We start from the raw sequence: 24,685 nt of genomic DNA, 5'->3' as shown, positions 1-24,685 counted from the left end.
ATTTCTAAAGCAAAGAAATGAGAAAGAGAAAGGGTAGTGCAGCATTTACACACAGAATCTAACGACTGTCTATCCAAAATGGAACTTTGCCTAAATGGCCCAGTTACGGGATTGTTGCGGGATGAATAACTCAAAAGGAAATTTTAAAAAGATAAGCCAATGCTGGTCCTCAAGTGTTTTTTGTTTTGTTTTTGAGTGAGAAACAAAATCTGTTTAAACCTGTTTTGGTTCTTAAATGTTTCTTCTGTTACAGTATTTGAGTAGTAGTGAGCTAGCTGTTGGATTTTTTTCTATTGTTTAGAATCCAAATGGAAAGATATGAGCAGGTTTTAAATGAAAACAAATACAGATGTATCTATCAGTCACCATCTGACAGGGGCAGCTATTTTCAAGTATTCCAAATGGCTGACTCAGGCTAGGTTTACCTCCTGAATCTCCTCTGACTAGACTAGATCCTTCTCCCTACACGTCCAAACCCAACACTCCAGTGAGGCCTCGAGCACTTCTTGCTTTGACTTTGCCATAGTCTTCTAACTGGTTCCTCTGACCCCAGTCAGATCCCTTTAAGCCTCACTCCACATGCTGCCAGTGTGCTGTTTATGAAACACAAATTGGACTCCTCAGCAGGTACCTCAGAAGTCGGCTTTAACCCTGGCTCCTCAGCATTCAGGTCCCAAGTGATCTGGACTGGCCTATCTCTCCACCATTATCCTGACATGGGTGTTGTATGTGTGTGTGTGTGTGTCTGTATGTGTTTAGTTGCTCAGTCATTCACGTCCAGGTCTTTGTGACGCCAAGGACTGTGGCCCACTAGGCTTCTCTGTTCATGGAATTTTGAGGCAAGAATATCGACGTGGGTTCCATTTCCTACTCCAGGGGATATTCCCGACCCAGGGATTGAACCCATGTCTCCTGCATTGGCTGGCGAGTTCTTTACCACTGAGCCACGTGGCAAGTCTGACATGTGCATTATATTCTGACAATTCTAGGATATTACTTGGAGTAGTCTTCTTATCTTTGACTGACTGGAACATTCCTTCAGTACCACTTTCTGGAAAGCAACCAGGCAATTTGAATTTGTAACCTTAGAAACAAAGAAATGATCTGAAATGTAACTAAGGTCCACACACACATAGCTATTTATCACAGCCTTATTTGTAACAGCAAAAGAAGTACGTGGGTATGGAGGAGGAAATGACATAACTGTCCAAAAACAGTCAAATTACAGCACAGGGGATATTATATATCAATTAAAAATGACACTGAGAAAGTTTTAAACACGTGGAAAATGTTTATTGTAGAAAGGACTTAAGGTGACTGGAGAGATGCAGATATCCAAAGGGATGCCGAAAAAAAAAAAAGCAGAAGAAAGAAAAATAAGAATAGAAACATAAAACAGACTCAGGGATGAAGCTAAAAAATCCCTTTTGGCTATGGGATGGACTACAGATTTGGCTGTTGGCTTTCTATCAACGAAACAGGGAAAAAAATCTGAAAAATAGCACAATTTTGTATCCACAGCATAAAAACATTCTCCCATTCAGGAAAAAGGTAGGTATTATATGTGTGAACTGCTCTGGCGAGTCCTCACAATGAAATCAGAGTAGAAAATCCTAACAACAGCTACAATGGCAAAATTCCTAAGATTGCTTCTTACAGTAATTCCTGAAAAAATCAGTGGCAATTGCACTAGTTCACTCTCTTGTAAAAAGCGAATATGAGATAGTGTACCTTCTTAATTTTCTGTGAATTTACTTTGTTACAGAAATCCTTTTGAGAGAAACAGAAGACAGAATTATACTTCAGTATAATTTTAAAGTCATACTTCTGATACACTTAATGAGTTTAAATTTGTACTCACTAAAAAAGTACCCAAGGTCCAGTTAATCTAGCTGGATAATAAAAAACAGACATCAGAATGAATGATTAAGGGGCAGGAGTAGAAGTAGGGAGATCAGGGAGAAGGCTATTGCAGAAAGCCAGAGAAGAATGGATGGTGGTAACGATGTCAGTAATAGTAAGAGGAACAGTAACAGTTCTAATAATAAGAGTAGCATCATATTAGTATTGTAATAATAGTAATAACGGGGCTTCCCAGGTGGTTCAGTGGTAAAGAATTTGCCTGCCAATGCAGGAGACACAAATTCAATCCCTGGGTTGGGAAGATCCTCTGGAGAAGGAAATAGCAACCCACCCCTGTATTCTTGCCTGGAGAATCCCATGGAGAAAGGAGCCTGGCGGGCTACATTCCATGGGGTCACAAAGAGTCAGACACAACTGAGCAACCAAACCACAACAAATAGCACTAATAACAGTACCAGAAATACGCAGAATTATCATTCACCATCCATTTTTGAATTGAATATATAAAAATCAATTTTTAGCTAAGCAACTTAAATTAGATTCTTGAGTTAAAATCTAATTTGTCCATGGACATTGTCTTCTGTTAATAAAAATCAAGCCTAAATTAAAACACACACATACACACACACACACACAACTCCAGACTGGGGGAATGGAGAGTTAATAATGTTATTAATGTTTAACGGCTACAGACTTTCAGTTTGGAAAGATGAAGTTCTTGTGGAGATGAATGTGCTGATGGCTGTGCTGTAATCCACTGAAATATAAACTTAAAAATGGTTCAAATGGTGGGGGAGGTTCAAGAGGGAGGTGACATAGGTGTACCTATGGCTGATTCATGTTGATATTTGGCAGAAAGCAACATAACACTGTAAAACAATTATCCTCCAAATATCCTCCTTTTAACTTATATCCACAATTATCCTCCTTTTTATTTATTTAAAAATAAATAAATCTCATTAAAAAATGGCTAAAATGATCAATTGTATGCTACATATATTTTACCACATGCATACATACACACTCCCTTCCAGAAATCTCTAACGGGTGAGCTTGTTCAGGACAAAACAATCCTATTGTGAAGACTGAGGAGTCCAACAAGCCATGGACCTGCAGAGCCGCTCACCGACCTCGTTCCCTGGCTTCAAAATACAAAGACCCTAGAAAAAGTGCTGGGAGTATTGACAACAGCGCCTCCTACAGAAGCCTCCAGGAAGCACCATCTACAAATCGTAACTACAGAAGGCAATCGGTTAAGTACATTTTGTGTACGAACTGGTTAAATGCTTGAGGCGCAGCTATCTAAGATATTAACTTGGGTTTTAGAGGATTTTATTTGTAATCCAACTGTGACAATAATAAGCCAGCAAGACACACAGCCTCCATGGGCCATTATTATCCAGACAAACTCTATTGTCTGTCTAGGCTAAACTGCTTTTCTCTCTCAGGGGCTGGGATGACGAGACGTGAATAGCTCATCGATGGGTTACTAAGAAATGAGATGAAGGGAGTTAGGACACACTCAGGTTTTACCTCAGTGGACAATTCTGATGGGCTCACAAAGTGGCCCTGATTCTTGAGGAGTAAGAGCCAACATTCAGGGTGTTTGGTTGATTTATTCAACTCAGATTTTGATCAGCTTCTGCCTATGGAGTTGGAAGGTCAAAATGAGCCACAGAGAACTTAGTACTACTTCTAGCAAATTCTTTCAATGCTAAGTGAAAACAGCAGGATATTAAAAGAGAAAGTGAAAGTGAAAGTCGCTCAGTCGTGTCCGATTTTTTTCAGCCCCACAGACTATACAGCTCATGGAATTCTCCAGGCCAGGATGCTGGAGTGGGTAGCCTTTCCCTTCTCCAGGGGATCTTCCCAACCCAGGGATCAAACCCAGGTCTTCCACATTGCAGGTGGATTCTTTACCAGCTGAGCCACAAGGGAAGCACTGAAAGAGCAGGATATTAATTGCTGTTGACGGCAGTATGTCAAACTTGCACAAAACAGGCATAGGAAATAAAAGGAAATGATAAAAGTGTCAGCAGTGGATCCCTGTATGAGGAAGTTACACAGATGATTAAATATTTATCCTTTGACAAATTTTCTAAAATGAGGATGTAATGGGCAAAACAATCATGGTTAGAAAATATGAAGACATATTTGTTTCTGTGCTGTGCTGTGCTCAGTCGTGTCTGACTCTGTGCGACCCCATGGACTATATAGGAGACCCCACCAGTCTCCTCTGTCCATGGGATTCTTCAGGCGAGAATACTGGAGTGGGTTGCCGTTTCCTCCTCCAGGGGATCTTCCTAACCCAGGGATTGAACCCATGTCTCCTGCATTGCAGGTGGATTCTTTACTGACTGAGCCATCAGGGAAGCCCCTTTAAATCTACAGAGCCTTTCTTAACTTCCTGTGCCTGGTACTAGTTCCTCCAGATTTTTAATTTGTTTTATTATTATTGTTGTGTATATGATCCTCTGTGCTGTGACCAGTTAGTTAAATCCCCACCTCTCTCTCACTAGCCTGACTCCCTTTCAAGCAGGGACCATGCCATCCATCTTTTCATTTCTGGTACTTCACGCTATTCCTGGTAAACAGTTGCTACAAAAGAAATGTTTGTTGTTTCAAATAAAGCATTTAGGTACTAAAAAGAATATGGCAAGGGTCTGCTTATTGCCAAGGAGCTTTATAATTTTTCTTGAATTGTAGGGCAGAGTTTGCAAACAAAGGGAAAGACAGTAGATGAAACGAATATCTTCCCAAATTAGTGACAATGCTTTTAGCAGTAAAATAGCAATAGGAAAGGACTGTATAGGCAACTTAGAGAAAGCATGCGTACATTGCTTTGTTTTTATTTTTTATTTTTAATCTTTTTTTTTTTTTTTGCCTTGTGTGGGATCCTAGTTCCCTCACCAGGGCTTTAACCCTGCACTGGAAGGGTGGAGTCTTCGCCACTGGACCACAAGGGAAATTCTGCTTTGTTCTTTAAAAAACTGGCAAACAGGGACTTTTGCTCTGCCCAAGGAGATCATGCTCTTTCTGAAACACTGCATTTGCAATTGGGTAGTTAAATAGATTGAGATGAATAACCATTGAAGGACAGTTCAGACACCATAGGATAAAAGCCACGGAAGACTCAGAAAGCCCAGCTTATTCTCTGGACAAGAGAAGGCAACAGAACTTCAGTAAGATCTCCTTTGTGGCTAAAAATCATAACTGCAAGTTCAAACCTGAGTCACAAAAGCCAGCCTAAAAATACAGTGAATTGTATGCTTTGGCATAGGTATGCTACAGCAAAACTGGAGTTCCTTGGAAAATATCTTAGTGGTATATTAGGATCAACTCCAAACCTCAAAAGTTAGACCTGAGGTGTTCTGTGTGCGGCTGTGGGTCCCTCCCTCACATTAAATGTGTGTGTCTAGGCTCACCCCACGGATAGGCTTGCCTTCAAGCGCTAGAGAAGGACCCGACTTAGAAAGAACAAAGGGGAAGAAGTAGTCCATGAAGATGTGCACAATTTAACTTGAACAATTACCATGACTACAAAGAGGAAGAATCACTTATTAATTCATCCTAATTGTGCAAGTGCCTTTAAAAGAGACACAGTCAAGAGGATGATCTTGCAAAAGTCACGGCGCAAGTGATGCGTGATTTGGCAAGACTCCGTGCATGGTAACCATAGGGAAGAGGCGCCCAGCATGTCAGGAATTAGGAGGCCACGATAAAGAGGGGGAGAGAAGAGAGACAATATGCTGGAACATTTTTAAAACAGTTTTCATTCCAAGGAGATGCAAAGAATTCTGTGGATGAGTCAGCCTGGAAATAATGGGAAAGAGAGTCTACGAGGTTCATAGGAGCAAAGGCTTAATAATGCCCCAGAGGAAATTATCTAGCAAAAAGCAAATGCCAGTGCATTTGTTTGATAACATCCATTAGTGCAAACTGTCTGGCAGAGACCAGCAACAGGCATAAAAATATCTTGATTTTAAAAGCCGCATGGAAAAATTGCAAGAGCGCTTCAAAGAGTAGGACTGGGTGGCTCCTCTAAGATCAAACACTAACTATAACCTGCGTGGTTTTTTTTTTTGTTATTTAAAGCAGGGCCCACAGGAAGGAATAAAGACAGATGGACAGTGAGGAACTTGAAGCAGAAAGAATCAAGGAATGAGCGGAGAAACAAATGATGACTCAATAAAGAGGAGCCTGAGGCCAAACTGAACTGACCTGGGGCAAGAACGTGAAAGAAAGAAAGTGAAGTCGCTCAGTCCTGTCTGACTCTTTGCGACCCCATGGACTGTAGCCCACCAAGCTCTTCCATCCATGGAATTTTCTAGGCAAGAGTACTGGAGTGGGCTGCCATTTCCTTCTCCAGGGGATCTTCCCGACTGAGGGATTGAACCCGGGTCTCCTGCATTGCCGGCGGATTCTTTACCTTGTGAGCCACTATGAATGTGCTGGAGCAAGAGCTAGCATAAATAAAATGAAAGTTCCTAAAGATTTGTGTGTGTGTGACAAATATTAAAGTGCTATTTTTGTCTTGGTTAATATTTCCACAAAAATCCTATAAAAGGAGATCTGGAAAAATATACTACAGCCATCTAAATACTGCTAAAGCAATGTAATTTGTCATAATTAAAAACTGAAATCAGCCAAATGGTCCACAACAGGAGGATGGTAAATTACACTGTGGTACATTTATGACCTGGATATTATGTAGCCTCTAGCAATTATATGCAGTCACATGAAATATACTCATGAAAGAGCCCTCAGTGAACAAGCTGTTTTATAAAATATGAATGACGGAGCTAAAGTAAGCCTAAAGATGTCCTTAAAACAGATTTTCTTAATTACATTTGTAAAGTTCTTTCGATATTCAGGGAAAAGATGACACTGACCTTTAATTTTAGCTTTGGCTATTTTTTTTTTTTTTTTTTTTTCATAGAGAGCTGGTTTTCCTAGCACTGTCTGAGGCGAGGTCTTGGGCAGTGCCCCACTATGCACCGTGACCTTCAGGCAGGACTTGGCGGCAGTCATTCGGCTATTTTTTATTAGTAGGAGCCTCACAGGGCGCTAAGCCATCTCCAAAGGAAAGTAAAAGCAAGTACTTTCCTTGCCTATAGCTAGGAGGCTTTATAAAACTCCTAATAAAATACCGCAGAGAGGAACGATACTATCTGGAGAGGCTCTCTGCAGTTCACTTATCACCATTCTTGGCCAGCGTTTCAGAAATCACCAAGCAAATACCAAGTATAATGTCTAGGGAGAGAACTTATCTATAGTACCCTCATATGAAGGACGTTGCCAAGTATTGATGTATCCCAGTTTATGATTTGTTCTAGAGACGGTCAAGCATCTCTAAGAAAAGCGAATCCCGCTTGAAGGCTTCAGCTGGGGCCACCAGAGTGCACTTTCCACAGGCCTGTTTTCCTACTGATCAATTTGCATGAGAGCATTTCAAGCCCATTCACTCCCCTTGGAGTGCGTGCATCTATTTGAGTATCTTGTTCCTTTTTGTCACTTCTCTGTCATTTGGGGATTATTAAACTCATTCCTCTAAGGCATGATTTCTTTTGTGTTTCTAATAAATAGTTCTTAGCATTGCATTGTTTTATGACCAAATGAATTGTTTTATATCTTGGTGGTATCTGTTTTCTACTTTAGTTACTTAAATACTCTGAGAATTTTTAAAGGCAGGATTTCTAAGAGAAGAATATTTCTCTAAGGCAGAATTTAATTTATATTTTTAGGACACTTGCATAGATGCAAAAACACTAAAGAAGCTTTAAGCAACTTTAAGATATTTTGTCGAAGTATTTAAGTTTATTTAATTTGAATTGTATAAAAAGAATCTAGAGAAGGACTAGAGTTCTATGAGAATCACCCAGGCAGTTTTCCAACTACATCTGTTGACATTCTACCCTAGATCCTAGAAGTGTGGGGGTTACTGTCACATTCTCTTTTTGTCAACAAAAAATAAAGGAAAAGGAAATCTGCCTTTGGCTTCCTGCCCACTCCTGACTATAGTCTGGTTGCTGATCCCTTCATGATCACCCAGAAGACATTTTTAAGAGTTTATTATTTTAATGAAATAGCACTGTAAAAGCGGGGATGATTTTGAGTATTACAGGTCTGCTGTTAAGAAAAACTTGAACTTGGAGCTACATGGTCCAACTGTGCATCATGAGGTTCTAGGTCACAGAGCCTTAGTTTGGTATGAAGAGGATGGGAAAACAGTGCTAATTTCACAAGACAGAATGTTTCCAAGGAGAAAGGTTATATGAAACGAATCAAGGTTGTTTCTTCCTGAACCCCAGCAGTGTTTGGGCAGACTGACCTTGCAGGGCTAGGCCAAGCAGGTCGGAACCAGAGAGGCCAGCAGACACTCTCCACACAGGCCCCCGTCAGAAGCAGGCAGCTAGCCACTCACCGGCAGGGCAAGATCCGGACGATATCGTTGGGCTTGTACCCCTCAATACAAACGGCACAGTTGTCAAAATCCGGCTCCATTTCCTGCAACACAGAAAGCACAGATGAGCCTGCTTTGCGAGCTTCAGCTTCTGTAAACACACAAGCAACAAGCCAAAGGAGAGCTTGCCTGGAGCAGGGCTTCTGACTCTCTCGAAGCTGGCTGTCTTAATCCATAATTTATTATGCACTGGTTCAGTTTCTAGTCCTTCCAACCTCCATTTTTTGTTTCCTGGTTCCACAGCAAGAGCTTTGACAAGGAAATCGTTTTTTAATGTACCGTTACTAATCATGCTACTTATTATAATCAGAGGTGACATAGCAAAGTCTCAAGGATGAGAGAAATGCTATTCATGGGGACTCATCAAAATGATATTTAATCTATCATTCCTCGGGAATCTAATGTATACAACTCTAAAATAGTGGTTCCAGCTTTCTTTTCAAATACTTAAATCTCTTTCAACACCCTGTAATACGTTACTTGTGTAACAGTCCTTGTTCTTTTATTATTCCGTTTGAGGAGAAAACAAGTACTGAAAAAATATGCTTTAAATTGAGTGATGCTTTTAAAATGAATTTTATCCTATTAAGCTCAAAGGTATTTTTATATAGCTGAAAACCAGTAGTACCTAATTAGTGAGACAAATCAATTATTCACACTAGAGACAACACCTCAAATACAAGTAGAGCTGTGAATCTCTTACAGTGGCTCAAGGAGCCCCACATTCATGGACTGCAATCCACTGCTCTAAAATTTCTCCTGGGGGAAAAAATTCTCCTGGGGAGAACAGAGGTCTTTAGAGGTCTGTGGGCCCTGACCAGCTTGCATCGTGGTCCTTCCTTAGGACATGCTTCTGCTTTTGGCTTTATGTCATCATCCTACAGCTAGAGAGTTCTAGAATGACTGTCCTGGAATGAGTTCTGCTGTTATAACTTTGGGGTTCTGGAAACTCGGTTTCAGGGGGACTAAATACGCTTCTTGCACTTTTTTTTATCGTTGCTTAGTTAGAGTCGGACACGACTGAAGCGACGTAGCAGCAACAGCAGTTGCTAAATCATGTCTGACTCTTTGTGACCCCAACTGTAGCCTGCCAGGCTCCTCTGTTCATGGAATTCTCCAGGCAAGAATACTGAAGTGAGTTGCCATTTCCTTCTCCAGTGGATCTTCCTGACCCAGGGACTGAGCCCACGTCTCCTGCATTGCGTTAGATTCTTTACCACTGAGCCATCAGCATTAACTGCAGACTTAAGTGGTATACATCACTTAGCACCTAAAAATGCTTTTCGTGCAAGGATTCATGGAAAAATTTTCTTAAGTCATAATTCCAGGAACAGGCATTTCATTTTTATCTAGTGGGACACTGGAATAAGGTACTCAGATTCGTTTGAATATTGAATATTTTCTCCTTTGCACTGGCTGCCAGAAAGCCCCAACCTAAATTTTGGACCCATGTCTGCTTTTCATTTCAGGTAATGAATCTGTGTACTATTTCATCCTGGTTTTATCTACTTTTCCTAAATTTACTTAATTTCTCATATTTTTTCTCCAATGACTTTACGGTCCCATTGCATGCATTTTACAAACTGCCTTAAATTATATTTAATAACAGTGGGCATAATAACAGATGCTTATAGGAAAACTATTAGCATGTATTTCCCTTCCTCATCTTCTTATCTACATTGGTTGCTAGGAAACTCAGAAGCTTTAAATAGCTCCTCATCAAAAAGAAAAGACTTTGCCAACAAAGGTCCATATAGCCAAAGCTATGGCTTTTCCAGCAGTCATATACAGATGTGAGAGTTGGACCATAAAGAAGGCTGAGCACCAAAGAATTGACGCTTCTGAACTGTGGGGTTGGGGAACACTCTTGAGAGTCCCTTGGACTGCAAGAAGATCAAACATATCAGTCCCAAAGGAAATCCAACTCTGAATATTCATTGGAAGAACTGATGCTGAAACTGAAGCTCCAATACTTTGGCCACCTGATGCAAAGAGCCAACTCATTGGAAAAGACCCTGATGCTGGGAAAGATTGAGGGCAGGAGGAAAAGGGGGTGACAGAGGATGATCTGGTTGGACAGCATCACCATCAACTCAGTGGTCATGAGTTTGAGCAAACTCCGGGAAATAGTGAAGGACAGGGAAGCCTGGCATGCTGTAGTCTGCTGGGTCGCAAACAGTCAGACATGACTTTAGCAACTGAACAATAGCAACAACAAAAAGAAAAGAGGCTGTTACCTTGTCGCCCTTCTTAATGGTCCTGACCTGGAGCTTGCTGATTGCTTTCTTTGCTGCATCTCCCAGTCGACGCTGAAAAACCAAAAGCTGCTTGTTAGTAATAAAGACTTCTCATTCTTAACTTCGTGTCTGATAGCATTCAGTAAACCATGGCAGCTATCTCTGAAATCATGCACAAGTGGCAGGAATGTTAACAAAGATGGCTGGAGGAGATGGGGCAGTGACCTCTGTGCAGAGTGGCTTGGCTCACTGTGGTCTATTAAAGAGTTCAGTCATCGAGAGAAGCTCTTCATGCCTGATGTTAAGCAAACGGAAGATGACATGGGAAGATTCTGTCCCACAGCGACTCCAGTGCAGGTTGTATCCATGCAGAGAAGAAGAAAAGTTCCATAATCTGCCCCACTCTAGCCACTCAGTTTGTGACATGGAGATAGCCAGTCTGGAGTAGTTGGAATAGTTTTCATCTTTTGTTCAAAATCAGGGTTTATTGCTTTCATATTCCTTTCAATTTGGAATTTTAAGCAGTTTGCTTTGCTATGTATATATCCAACCTAGACTTATATTTGGTTTGTACTATTCTATCTAGCATCATCGACTCAACGGACACGAATCTGAGCAAACTCCGGGAGATAGTGAAAGACAGGGAAGCCTGGCGTGCTGCAGTCCATGGGGTCACAGAGTCAGACACGACTTAGTGACTGAACAACAACAAATTCTATCCCATCACTTTCTTACATGCCAATTTCATCTCCATTGTGTGTGTGAGTATACACATAGGAAGATACATAAAGCGTACATACTCAGTTAGCTAATAATTATAAAGTGAACACCTGAGTAACTACCATCACTCATGTTAAGAAACAATGTATTATGTATTCTTTTTTTTTTTTAATAGAGAAAGTTACTATCCTAATGACCCCTGCAGTAATGCAACGATAGAGCAATTTGGAAGAGTGGGAGAGGGAGAAGATGGAGGGAGAATTATGTTTTAATCTTTCAAGGAAAAAAATCAGTTTGCTTGTATGCTCATGAATTTTCCACATATTGTTATCTTCTAGTTTGTGACAGATGTGCGTTTGCAGCAGTGAAACATACTTGAAGGACTAAGATAAATGGGGCAAACATTTAAACAGAATAATTACTTGTTTTCACTAACTTTGTGCCTTTTGAAATAACACTCAAACTTCTCTCTTTTCTTTAAATTAGCACATACTACCCTGGTGACTCAGTGGTACAGAATCTGCCTGGCAAAGCAGGAAACATGGGTTCAATCCCTGGGTCAGGAAGATCCCCTGGAGGAGGAAATGGCTACCCACTCCAGGACTCTTGCCTGGGAAATCCCACGGACAGAGGAGCCTGGCAGGCTACAGTCTTTGGGGTTGCAAAGAGCCAGACATGACTGAGCAACTGAGCATGTGATGAACAGTTAACATATCCTAAGTACCATGCTAAAACTTTATATACAATATCAGCTTTCCCTTACAACAACCCCATGAGAAAAACATTATTTTATAGAATGAACTGGGACTTAAGTAAACTGTTTAATATCACAGAGTTAGGACAGGTAAGCAAAACTTACATATATGTCTTTTGAGGAGAAAAAGGATCATATTTCGGCAGAGATTGATGAAGGATATAAAGTCTGCACTTCAAAGGGGAAGAAGAGATGATCTAGACAGCTGGAAAATATGGAAAACCAGCTTCTGAGATACAGATGATAACTAAGGGACCTGGTAGAACTAGGTTTTTTTTTTTTTTTTTTTTTTTTCTATAGGAGTTCTGGACTGACAAAATAAAAGGAAAAGTGCTGTAAAGTTTTAAAAAATGCTATGACCATTTGCAGGCAGCCAAACCTTGTCAATATAAGCATGTTTCCATTTCTTCTCAAGTGACATGAAAATCAGGAATACTGACTTCTGGATGAAAACCACTGTCTCATTTTCAACAATTTTCAAACAACTAGTTTGGATTTCTAAAATGCAAACTAATCAGAGAAAGACACAAACATTCTTAATAAAATGGCCCAAATAAGGCAGTTGTTACTTCCGCAGTTGATCTCTTAAATCTTTGGGTTTTTAACTGCACTGAGTATCAGTGAGTGGGAAGTCTATAGGCTGTGCTCAAAACAAGTCTTACACAGAGTCTGAAGAGAGAATCTAGAGACTGGAACCCAAAGTCCATCACAAAACAGACTCTGTCCTTTGTGGTGCTCAGAAATGCAGTGATGTGATGCCAATAGATGGCGTAGGGACCACCTCAGGTCTGTGTGGGCCTTTTGTTTCAGGTAAGGATTACTCTCCCTTCTCCAGGGGGCTCCTACAGATTTTCTCTAGCCCAACCAGATTCAAATCATATTACACCTTTCATTAAAAACTGTCAGGAGTTGAGACATCTTGATAATTAGGTGCACTCATCATTTGATTGAAAAAGGTAAAAGAAAATATTTACCAAGGTTATTAGTTCCTTGACAACAATGAAGATAAACAGCTTTATGGAAAATAAACATAGAACCATTTATTAGAAAACTAAAGTCTGACATAAATACCAACAAGGATGGTAAACAATGACAGACTCCAATTCAACTCAAGATGTGTAATTTAGCTAGCTCTTAAGTACTTAAGAAATTGAGAAAAATAAAGACATTCCCCTCTTGTCCTTCTCTGGATTATAAAGAGAAATGCAGTCAAGGTGAGAAAAAACTAGGAATAAGTATGCCAAACACAGCATTAAGTCGCGCTTATGTTCCTCCTAGTTCATTGGGTTGAATAAATCGATCGTGTGCTTAGTCTGTCTGACTTTGCAATTCCATGGACTGTAGCCCTCCAGGATCCTCTGTCCATGGAATTCCACAAGCAAGAATACTGGAGTAGGTTGCCATTCCCTTCTCCAGGAGATCTTCCTGACCTAGGGATCAAATCCAGGTGTCCTGCATTGCAGGCACATTCTTTACCATCTGAGCCAGCAGGGAAACGCTAATTCTGTACCGTAACTGCCCCCCTTTTCTTCCCCGACAGCTATATTTTATAGTCATTGATTATTATCATCACCATCATAACCAAGCAGAAAAATAACTAGGTGTTTTCATGTTCTAGGTGAAGAGAGGGCATCATAGACCTAAACAGAATCGTCCCAGCCATGTGAAAGCTCACGTGGCCACGGCTGACTCTGACACTTCCTCACTTGCTCTCCTACGTAATAATGATCCTCCCAGGTCTGCTGGATGGGACAGAGATCATTGCACAGCCAGTCCAATCAATTTCTGTGATGTAGATCACCCCTCCATCTGTCTAGAAAGATGGATAAAAGATGCAGACTATTTTGGCGGCCATGGTGACCCACAAGGTGATGGCTTACAGTTGCTTATGCACACGTGGCACGGAATAAAATCATCATCACTTTTTAAAGTGAATTACTTAATTTTGGCTGTGCTGGGTCTTCGTTGCTGCATGTGGGCTTTCTCTAGCTGTGGCCAGCGGGGGCTGCTCTTCACTGTGGTGTGTGGGCTTCTTTCTGCAGTGGCTTCTCTTGTTGCAGAGCAGGGACTCCAGAGCGCGAGGGCTTCAGTAGTTGCGGTGCATGGGCTTAGATGCCCATCGGCATGTGGAATCTTCCCGGATCAGGGATCGCATTGTGTCCCCTGCATTGGCATGAGGATTCTTAACCATTGGACAACCAGGGAAGTCCCAGGGTTCTTCTTTCTGGGAAGAGTTGTAGAGGAAATGGCAATGGTTGGGAGTTAGGAAACTCAGCTTTTGCTCCTGTTTCTGTTACTCACTGTGTGACTTAGGCCAAGTCACTTAAATAGTCCAGGCCTTAGTTCCCCTTATTAGTAACCTGCGGTATGTAAACTTATGCTGTTTCCAGCTTTATCAGCTCATCACTGTCATCCATACAGAACAGAACTGGGAGGCAAAGATCCCTTGAGACCTGAATTATGGAAACAGAGCAAACCAATGGCTAATGACCTCACCGAATACTCTGCGAATTGTTCTGTGTCCCCTGAGGGCTCTGAGCTTCCTCCAGCCAACATCAATCAGAGACCATTTTGGTTCCTGTTCTTTGGTTCCTGTTCCTTTATGAGACAGAAGCATCACCACCTACAGACCCTCCTTTGATGGCAGACACCTGGCCCACTTCTATCCCCTCCCCTTTCTCTTTCCTTGTGAAGTCCAAGTTTGTTTTAAATTCCACTACTTCTTTGGTTCCAACAAAACTTCAGCACCAATATGTGCAAAAGAAACCCAAGGGGCATGGACCATGCATATGCAAATAATAGAAGAAGCCATTCTCAGGGAGAGGGAGCTCTTTCAAGAAAGTTTGGCTGAATGCCATTACCTGATCTCAGGTAAAACAATACAACACACACACACACACACAAAACAATACAACACAGGTTTGGTTTCCTTGGATTGGCCTCAGAGGCAATACTGCTTATTAAAAAAAAACAAAAAAAGAATCTGATTCACTTTATCTGATCTGCCCATATCTGAAGAAGCTGCTATCTACTAGAAGTCCCTTGGTTCTCAGAATGCAGATCCAGTTCTTGTGTTAGAGGTGGGATATCCTCGGAGACAGTGAGACAAAGTCCCGGGACATGGCCCAAGGCAGGCTCACTGGCCACAAAGATGGCAGGAATGCTACCCACTGGCTTTGCTTTACCACCAGAGGGTTTCTATAAGGGGCTTCCCAGGTGGCGCTAGCAATAAAGAACCTGCCTGCCAATGCAGAAGACGTAAGAGACGTGGGTTCCATCGCTGGGTCGGGAAGATTCCTTGGAGGAGGGCATGGCAACCCACTCCAGCATTCTTGCCTGGAGAATCGCATGGACAGAGGCAGGCTACAGTCCACGGGGTTGCAAAAGAGTAGGACACGACTGAAGCAAATTAGCACACAGCACTCAGGATTTCTATTAGCAGGGTAAGAATCCGTGGATAGCAGCCAAAGTGGCGCACCTGGGAAATGAGGTACCCAGGGCTTCTTAACATCCTGGTGGAAGGGGAGGGCGGCCCATGGTGCATATTGGTGCTCATGATCAAGAGTATCGGATCTGGCTCCCCAGCTCAAGGTTCAAATAGAGGTCCCCGGACACAGAGGTCATTAGTGGGTAGAATGAAGAAGACCCCTTAGCATCCTCTGGGAAGCTCCCTGAGGTGGAGAATCTCAAAATAGATACGACAAAGGGCCTAGCAACTAATCTTTATTTCCAAAGCCCCAAAGGGCCAATCTTCACATAGTAGCATGGTTGGGCGTTCCTCATGTTTCTGCTGTGACAGATGGAGGAGTGGGTGATCCTCCTTGTGGTTCAGGGCTCCTCAGGACCTGTATTGCGGAGGGAGCTTGGTCATTGGAAGCCACCCTGCCTTGAAATAAAAATCCTGCTTGTGTGCCCTTGGGGAAAACAAAATCACTTAACACCTCTTTTTCTCAAATTCATTACATCTAGTGTCCCCTTAAAATTCTAAATACTATGATTGGGAGTTTTGGATTGACATAGACACATTGCTATATTTAAAATGGATAATCAATAAGGCCATAAGTATAGCACAGGGAACTCTGCTCAGTGTCATGTGGCAGCCTGGGTGGGAGGGGAGTTTGGGGGAGAATGGATCATGTATACATATGGCTGAGTCACTTCTCTGTTCACCTGAAACTATCACAACATTGTTAATCAGCTATCAGTTCAGTTCAGTTGCTCAGTCGTGTCCGACTCTTTGCAACCCCATGAATTGCAGCACGCCAGGCCTCCCTGTCCATCACCAACTCCCGGAGTTCACTCAAACTCAAATCCATCGAGCCGGTGATGCCATCCAGCCATCTCATCCTCTGTCGTCCCCTTCTCCTCCTGCCCTCAATGCCTCCCAACATCAGGGTCTTTTCCAATGAGTCAGCTCTTCGCATGGGGGGGCCAAAGTACTGGAGTTTCAGCTTTAGCATCAGTCCTTCCAATGAACATCTAGGACTGATCTCCTTCAGAATGGACTGGTTGGATCTCCTTGCAGTCCAAGGGACTCTCAAGAGTCTTCTCCAACACCACAGTTCAAAAGCATCAATTCTTCAGCGCTCAGCTTTCTTCACAGTCCAACTCTCACATCCATACATGACCACTGGAAAAACCATAGCCTTGACTAGACGGACCATTGTTGGCAAAGTAATGTCTCTGCTTTTGAATATGCTATGTAGTTTGGTCATAACTTTCCTTCCAAGGAGTAAGTGTCTTTTAGTTTCATGGCTGCAATTGCCATCTGCAGTGATTTTGGAGCCCAGAAAAATAAAGTCTGACACTGTTTCCACTGTTTCCCCATCTATTTCCCATGAAGTGATGGGACCAGATGCCATGATCTTCTTTTTCTGAATGTTGAGCTTTAAGCCAACTTTTTCACTCTCCACTTTCACTTTCATCAAGAGGCTTTTCAGTTCCTCTTCACTTTCTGCCATAAGGGTGGTGTCATCTGCATATCTGAGGTTATTGATACTTCTCCCGGCAATCTTGATTCCAGCTCGTGCTTTTCCAACCCAGCGTTTCTCATGATGTACTCGCATAGAAGTTAAATAAGTAGGGTGACAATATACAGCCTTGACGTACTCCTTTTCCCATTTGGAACCAGTCTGTTGGTCCATGTCCAGTTCTAACTGTTGCTTCCTGACCTGCACACAGGTTTCTCAAGAGGCAGGTCAGGTGGTCTGGTATTCCTATCTCTTTCAGAATTTTCCACTATACCCCAATGCAAAATAAAAAGGTTTTTAAAAAAAAAAAGGATAACCAACAAGGACCTACCACATAGCACCAGGAACTCTGTTCAGTATTGTATAATAACCTAAATGGGAAAGGAACTTGAAAAATAATAGATAACTGAGCCATGTTGCTGTATATCTACAACCAACACAACGTTGTTAATCAACTATATTCCAATATAAAATAAAAATAGAAACCATGATCCTGATATCAGGCAGTCAGTTCTCAAATAGATGAGTAGAAAGGCCAGATATCCAATGCCTCCAGTCCTCATACGTGTGGTTTCTCATCTGCAGCCTTTGTGGGAACCTGGGCTCTCAGGGCTGATCTGAGAGGTATCTGGGCAACACCGGGTACAAGCCCACCCTGGTGACATCAGGGTGCTACTTCCTTACAGTGCCAACCCAGGGCCATCATGAGGACTCGTGAGGAGACAGAGACGCATGGCCTAGCATTTAAAAATAGCCTTGGCATGTGCTAAACAGTAAGCAGATATTTTTCTTCATCATATAGAACCATTCATACTGTTCATGGGGTTCTCCATGTGTGAGAGTGGGCGGTGGGCTGCATCTCCCCTTCCCACACCATCGTGCCACCTTTACCCGAGTATCCTTGCACACTTTATAGGTCAGAGTGTGATGGAAAAGGCTTTGTGTGCCTCCGCACCATTTCCTCACTTCCTCTCACCTTGTTCTGCCCGGCGGGCTGGACCACTGTTCCTGTATCTGTGATTTAGATCCAGTTCCTGACTCCCAAGATTCCTACGCTCTCCCTTCACTGGACTGTCCTTCTGTCTCATGACCCTGCCCTGCCCAAGTCTCTGATTCTACTTTGCTCCAAAACCAGAGTTAGATAGCAAACACTCTATTCATCCTTACAAGGTTCCAGCTCCTAACACATCAGCCTTGGTAGTATCCTAGATCCTCACTTAGCTGTCTGAGAGGGTCCCATTTATGTCTGGGTCTATGTTTGATTATGTAGCAGAGAACTCTGGGCTTGGTCGGAGCTGAGACTCTGTTGGCTGGAATGTGACATTATGAAAAGCAGCCCACCTAAGGGTCCCGTGTGTGCTCCGAGCCAACCTGTACCCTAACACTTTCATGGGCTGCTTTCATGGGCTCTTCCGGGCCACAGGGTTTGTTCAGGACTGGAGTACAGGGGTCCAGCCACCTCCATGAGCCTGAAATAGACACTGGACTCAGGCATCCACAGGCTGGCTGATGGCAAGGTCCCCAAGCAGCCTGGTCCTGGAGAAAAGAGGACAGAGCTTCATCAAAGATACGCGATATGAGTGAAAGCCACAGCAGAGCAGTGACCCTGAGCCAAGGAGAACTGGGTCCAGAGGGAGCATGAGGCTGTGGTGTCTGCTAACCAGCACCCTTGCTTCCACTCCATAAGAGAGCCTGTGGGCCAGGGGAAGGTACAGGGCAAGGAGGAAATGGTTTCAAACAGTGACAAGAACTGGGAAGAAAATAAAGCAAATAAAAGTAATATGATGGAGGGAGAAAGACTGGGGCCCAAGTGTATACCCGGCTGTCTTCAGGCCTCTTCTCTGGATGCCCATTTCCAGGAGGCACTCACTTTGTTCTGACCATTTAAATGGCATCTCTACACAGATAACCCTTACATTGCCACCTCCACCTCTTCTCTCCTAAATTTTCAGCTTGTATATCAAATACCTACCAGGCATCTCCATCTAACAGGCTTCTTTTTTTCAATGTTTATTTAGTATCTGCTTGTTTTTAAAAATTAAAGTATAGCTGATTTACAACGTTGCGTTGGCTTCTACAGTTTATTATCTCCATACCCCATTTCTGGCTTCTCTGGCCCTTCTGGGCCTCTTTTTCTGCTTTTGCTGTTTCAGTTAATGTTGCAGGAACTGACCTAATTGTACCCTTGATTCTTCGGTTTCCCTCACACATAAGATAACCATATGATTATTATCTAAACTAGAACACTTGTGAGAATAAAATGGGTGGGTTATTAACAATTAGGTTAGTATGTGCGTGTGTGCCAAGTCGCTTCAGTCCTGTCTGACTCCTTGCAACCCTACGGACTGTTGCTCACTAGGCTCCTCTGTCCATGGGGTTCTCCAGGCAAGAATACTGGAGTGGTTGCCATATCCTCCTCCAGGGGCTCTTCCCCACCCAGGGCCTAAACCTATGTCTCTTCTGTATCCTGCATTGGCAGGTGGGATTTTTATCACTAGCCATCTGGGAAGCACAAGGCTAGTATAGCAGGTATAAACTAGGATAACTGGTTTATATGCTACATCAAATCCACGGAATTTCAAAATATTGCCCTAATTTGATGCCCATCTGGCTTCTCCATCTCGCTTACTCTAGTCCGAACCCATCACCTGTTCCTGATTCCTGCAGTCCTCCAAGTGGGCTCACATCTGTTTTTATGTGTATTCCTGTGATGTCCCTATAATATATTGCCATGTGAAGGCAGAGTCCTTGTGTATGTATAATAATAAATGTGGAAAGGAACTTTTCTTATTTATAGACACAGAAACTTCTGGAAGCATAGAAATGGAAGTGCTAAGGCTTGTTTCCTCTGGGGAGAGCTAGAGGGAGGGAAGTTGACAAAGAGTCTGGAGCGGGGGTGGCAAACACTTACTTTTAAATGAACACTTTTATTTTTGCCTTTTTCTAAAAACAGTGTACACAGTGTTATTGTGAATTAAAACACACTGTTGCATGGGAAGGTATTTTCCAAGAACGCCAGGTTTTTTTCTCTGTAGTCTATGGATACGTCCTCCTTTCCCCATAACTCCGGAAAAATAATTCCATTTTATTTCAAACTGTGTCACCTGGGACGCAAAGCCCCTATCCAGACTTAACTATATGTGAGTTATGTAAGAACTTGTCTATTTAAATTTGGGAGGGAAATACTGTTTTCTAAGAGACGCTTTACTCATTAAAGACAACCCAGGTTGGGTTTTTTTTTGAGCATGAGCCACCCATTCTCCTTGACGGGCCCTGCAATAAACCTTTCTGTAGTCCAAAAAATGCAATCTTGTTAACAACTCTCTGATAACCTACATGCATTTTTTCACTGGGTCCTTGCATCAAGCCTGTGGGGATGACCTATGGGCATTCCCAGCTTACACGTGAGGAAATCTAGGCACAGAAAGGTAAGGACCCAAACAAGATCACACCACTAGAAACTGCCAAAGATTGCTGTCCAGACCCATCTGACTACAAAGCTGTGTCTTTAACTATCACCACACACTAGCACCATCTTGGTACAGTGTCTTTAGGAAACATGCCACACCAGTCAAGTCTCCCTCTCCATTTCAAGTCATGGCCCTAATCTTCCATGTCGTCATCTTAAAGACGCTGCAATGACACTACTACCATAATGAACACCTAGCAATTACTCCATCGGACGCTATATTGAAATGATCTGAAAGGGCTAATGATCATGGAAGATGATGGTGACTTTCCTCTAAGTGTGACCTGCACCAAGCCAGGCAGAGACTGAGGTGTGCTGCTGGCCACTTCAAGTTCAGTCTCTTAATTACATACTGGAATGGCCAGATACTTCACCAATGTAACATTAATGCCTTTGATAGTCCATTTTAGACTGTGAGTCAACATCTAACCTGAGAGTTCCTCTTTTTGGAAGGGCCAATAATGCTTCAGTAAAAATAAATGACTTCAGTTTACCTGATGCTTACTAAAGCTATAGCTCAAACAGCTGTAACTTTCTGTTGACTGGAACGAAGCACTCCCCATCAAAAGAGAAATATTTGTCTAAGGGAAATTATAGATCCTTATTTCATTCGTAAAAGGGCTAAAGTATGATGTCTATTTTGATCGAGAAATACTGTTTTCAGCATGATCCAAATTCACTGAGTGAACCAAAGGTAGCATCCTGTAATTGAAGGAAAGTTAATAAAGACGGAGCAGAGTAAAAACTTAAACCTCATCCACTTCATGCCATCCATTCTAATTTCCTTTTCACGTACGTCACAGAGTTGCACATGTCAAGACAGAAATGCAATCTATATCTACCTGCACAAAGAGAACTAGCATTGGAAACAGTTACTCAACTAATTCAAGACTAAAAGTTTCATCCTTGCCTCAAATTCCCAAAGACTGCTTGGATTAGCTCTAGACTCAAAAAGATAGGGGTACCATCTCTATCATTGTTGAATCAGCTGGTAAGTATCTTTGTGATAACTGATTTATATTTGTACAGGTTCTTCAAATGTAACCTTGAGGAACCAGTGGAACTGAACTTATTTTTTGTTCCATATCTAGTTTCACTGCCTTGTGTCTAACCAGTAATGCATCCACTTAAGTTCAAGAATATTCAGTAAAAGTATCAAAGTTGGAACTGTATGTAATGGTTATGCAATTTATATGATGGTAATAATGATACCATTCATTGAGAGCTCTGTAAGTGAGTAATTATGCTCAGGGATCTTAAAATATAAGACACATTAAGCCATTTAATCCTCACTATAACTAAAAAAAGAAAGCATATTCCTCTTTAGAAATCTAAAGCATAAAATAACTTGCTCGCTTTAGGAGGTAGAACCTGACTACTATGTAGCTACTAAAAATCATGTTTTAAATATTACTTAATGATGGAGGAAATGTTCACCATTTAATAAAAAAACCACACAAATTTATATGTCTAACACGTGTGTCTGTATCTCATGCATCTATAACACACATATGACAACAATTTACTGAATATATGTATACATATGGAGTTAAAAGTCTGGAAGGTAATGTTCTTAATTGTTAACAAGTCAGTAGGGTGATGAGTGATTTGTTTTCTTTTAGTATTTTTCTGATTGCCAAAATTTTTAGAATAAACATGCATCATTTTGAGAGTCAAAAAAAGCAATAAAAATGTTCAAAAAATTGTTTCAGATTCTATAGAAAATTTAAACAGATGAGTTTTCATAAAATAAATAGAAAGTTAAAGAGTTGTCCTCCTAAAAAAACTTTGAATTTATTGGCTTACCAAAAAATCTAAAACATGTTAGTGAAGCAAAAGTCGCTCAGTTGTGTCCAACTCTTTGTGACCCTGTGGCCTATATAGTTCATGGAATTCTCCAGGCCAGAATACTGGAGTGGGTAGCTTTTCCCTTTTCCAGTTGGACCTTCCCAACCCAGGATCAAACCTAGGTCTTCTGCATTGCAGGTGGATTCTTTACCAGTTGAGCCACAAGGGAAGCCCAAGAATACTGGAGTGGGTAGTCTATCTCTTCTCCAGGGGATCTTCCCCAACCAGGAATCGAACCGGGGTCTCCTGCATTGCAGGCGGATTCTTTACCAACTATAATGGAAGCAAGCTCTATAATACATTAAGGGAGGTGAAGTGATGTCGCTCAGTCGTGTCCAACTCTTTGCGACCCCATGGACTGTAGCCCACCAGGCTCCTCCATCCGTGGGATTCTCCAGGCAAGAATACTGGAGTTGGTTGCCATTTCCTTCTCCAGGGGATCTTCCTGACCCAGGGATCGAACCCGGGTCTCCCACATTGCAGGAAGATGCTTTTAACCTAATTCCAACACTCTTTAAAAGGTTCTAGAATTAGGCCATCCTACAGGACTTTCCATGATGATGAAAATGTCCTATCTATGCCCTGCCATCCAGAAGCAACTGGAAATGTAGCTAGTATGACTGAGGAACACAATTTTAAATTTAATTTTATTACAATTAATTTAAATAGTCACACATGATTAGTGACTGCCATGTTGGACACTACAACCCAACTAAAGAAAATGGAACAAAATCTCCAAATTCTTCTTAAAAAACCAGTAGCACTATTGCCTAAACATGACAAAATGTAAATCGTGACTTCTCTGGTGGCACAGTGGATAAGAATCCGCCTGCCAATGCAGGGTACACGGGTTCGATCCCTGGTCGGAAAGATCCCTTATGCCATGAAGCAACTAAGCCTGGACATCACAGATACTGAGCCAGTGCTCCAGAGCCCATGAGTTGCGACTATTGAGCTTGCCTGCTGCAACTGCTGAAGCCGGTGCTCCTAGAGCTGTGCTCCACGACAAGAGAAGCCACCACAGTGAGAAGCCTGCAGTGAGAGTGCTGCAACGAAGAGGAGCGCCCAACTAAGTGCAATAGACAAAGTCCGCACACAGCAACGAAGCCCTGGCAGTCTCAAAGATACATACATAAATACAAATTTAAAAGGTAAACTACCGGCAAATTTCACATGCGAATATCAAGGTAAAAAGTAAATAATGTACTAAATAAGGTATGAACAAAACAATTCAGCACACATTAGAAGATTAGTTATGTACTGGAAATTCAAGATGGCTCAATATTAGGAAATCCGTTAATTTAAATCACTATTAATAGATCAAAAGAGAAAAGTCAGAACTATCGCTGTTGAAAGGCATTTGTTAAAAATACATTCCTGATTAAAACTCTGAATAAAATAGGACTATGTTTACATTTGCATAACATGTTAAATATATATCTCGACCTAGAAGACTGCATGGGGAAATAATAAAATTGAGAAATGATAAAAACAATCCATTAAACTCAGAATCAGAGAAGGCAATGGCACCCCACTCCAGTACTCTTGCCTGGAAAATCCCATGGACAGAGGAGCCTGGTAGGCTGCAGTCCATGGGGTCGCTAAGAGTCAGACACAACTGAGCGACTTCTTTTACTTTCATGCATTGGAGAAGGAAATGGCAACCCACTCCAGTGTTCTTGCCTGGAGAATCCCAGGGATGGGGGAACCGGGTGGGCTGCCGTCTATGGGGTCGTACAGAGTTGGACTCGACTGAAGCGACTTAGCAGCAGCAGCAAACTCAGAATGCTCCCATAAATACTGATGCTCACTATTACCACTCCCTATTACCACTATTACTTTAGTCGGTTCTAGAGACACAAGTCAGTGAAGTTAGACAATAGAAGAAAAAAGGAGGTTGAAAATTTGAAAGAAGTAATATATTATCATTCACTTCATATTATTAGTGTAATCCTGGTAGACTAATTCAAACAATTACAAACACTATAATGTACTGGTTAAGAGCATATGTTCTGAAGCTGTGATATTGGTTCAATTGCTGTCTCTATTAAATAATAACTAGCTGTGTGACCTTGGGCTAGTTATTTAAACTTTCTGTTTCCTTCTCTGTAAAACGGGGACAATAAAATTATCTACTATAAGGTTATTAAGAAGATTATGTATGTAAATATATTGAGAGCTCATATAACATGCCTGTATTTAATATATACTATATAATATCACTATTAAGATAATAAAATTTTAAATAATAAATTATTGAATACATGAATTATTAAATTATAGTAATGTGCAAAATAAACAAAAATCAAAAGTCTTCCCATATTAAAAAGATTTCATTTATAATTGCAATACACTGAACTA

At 41.6% G+C, this 24,685-nt stretch overlaps 1 protein-coding gene across 2 annotated transcripts in view; it reads right to left on the bottom strand.

Moving 5' to 3' along the window:
- The window catches only part of RNF150 (ring finger protein 150), a 273,247-nt gene that overhangs the window by 74,914 nt on the left and 173,648 nt on the right, over positions 1-24,685 (bottom strand). For both annotated transcript variants that reach the window (XM_086346604.1, XM_086346605.1), the window contains exons 3-4: positions 10,564-10,635; positions 8,288-8,370 (exon numbers count right to left, since the gene is read on the bottom strand). In XM_086346604.1, the coding sequence (XP_086202730.1) occupies positions 8,288-8,370; positions 10,564-10,635 (155 nt within the window). The remainder of the gene's footprint in view (positions 1-8,287; positions 8,371-10,563; positions 10,636-24,685) is intronic.

This window comes from Bos grunniens, chromosome 17 (assembly GCF_055505025.1).
Source record: "Bos grunniens cultivar Pamir isolate PY7600 chromosome 17, Bosgru_T2T1.0, whole genome shotgun sequence".
NCBI lineage: Eukaryota > Metazoa > Chordata > Mammalia > Artiodactyla > Bovidae > Bos > Bos grunniens.
The sequence above is the reverse complement of the archived record's forward strand: the minus strand, read 5'-3'. Positions and strand labels throughout refer to the sequence as shown.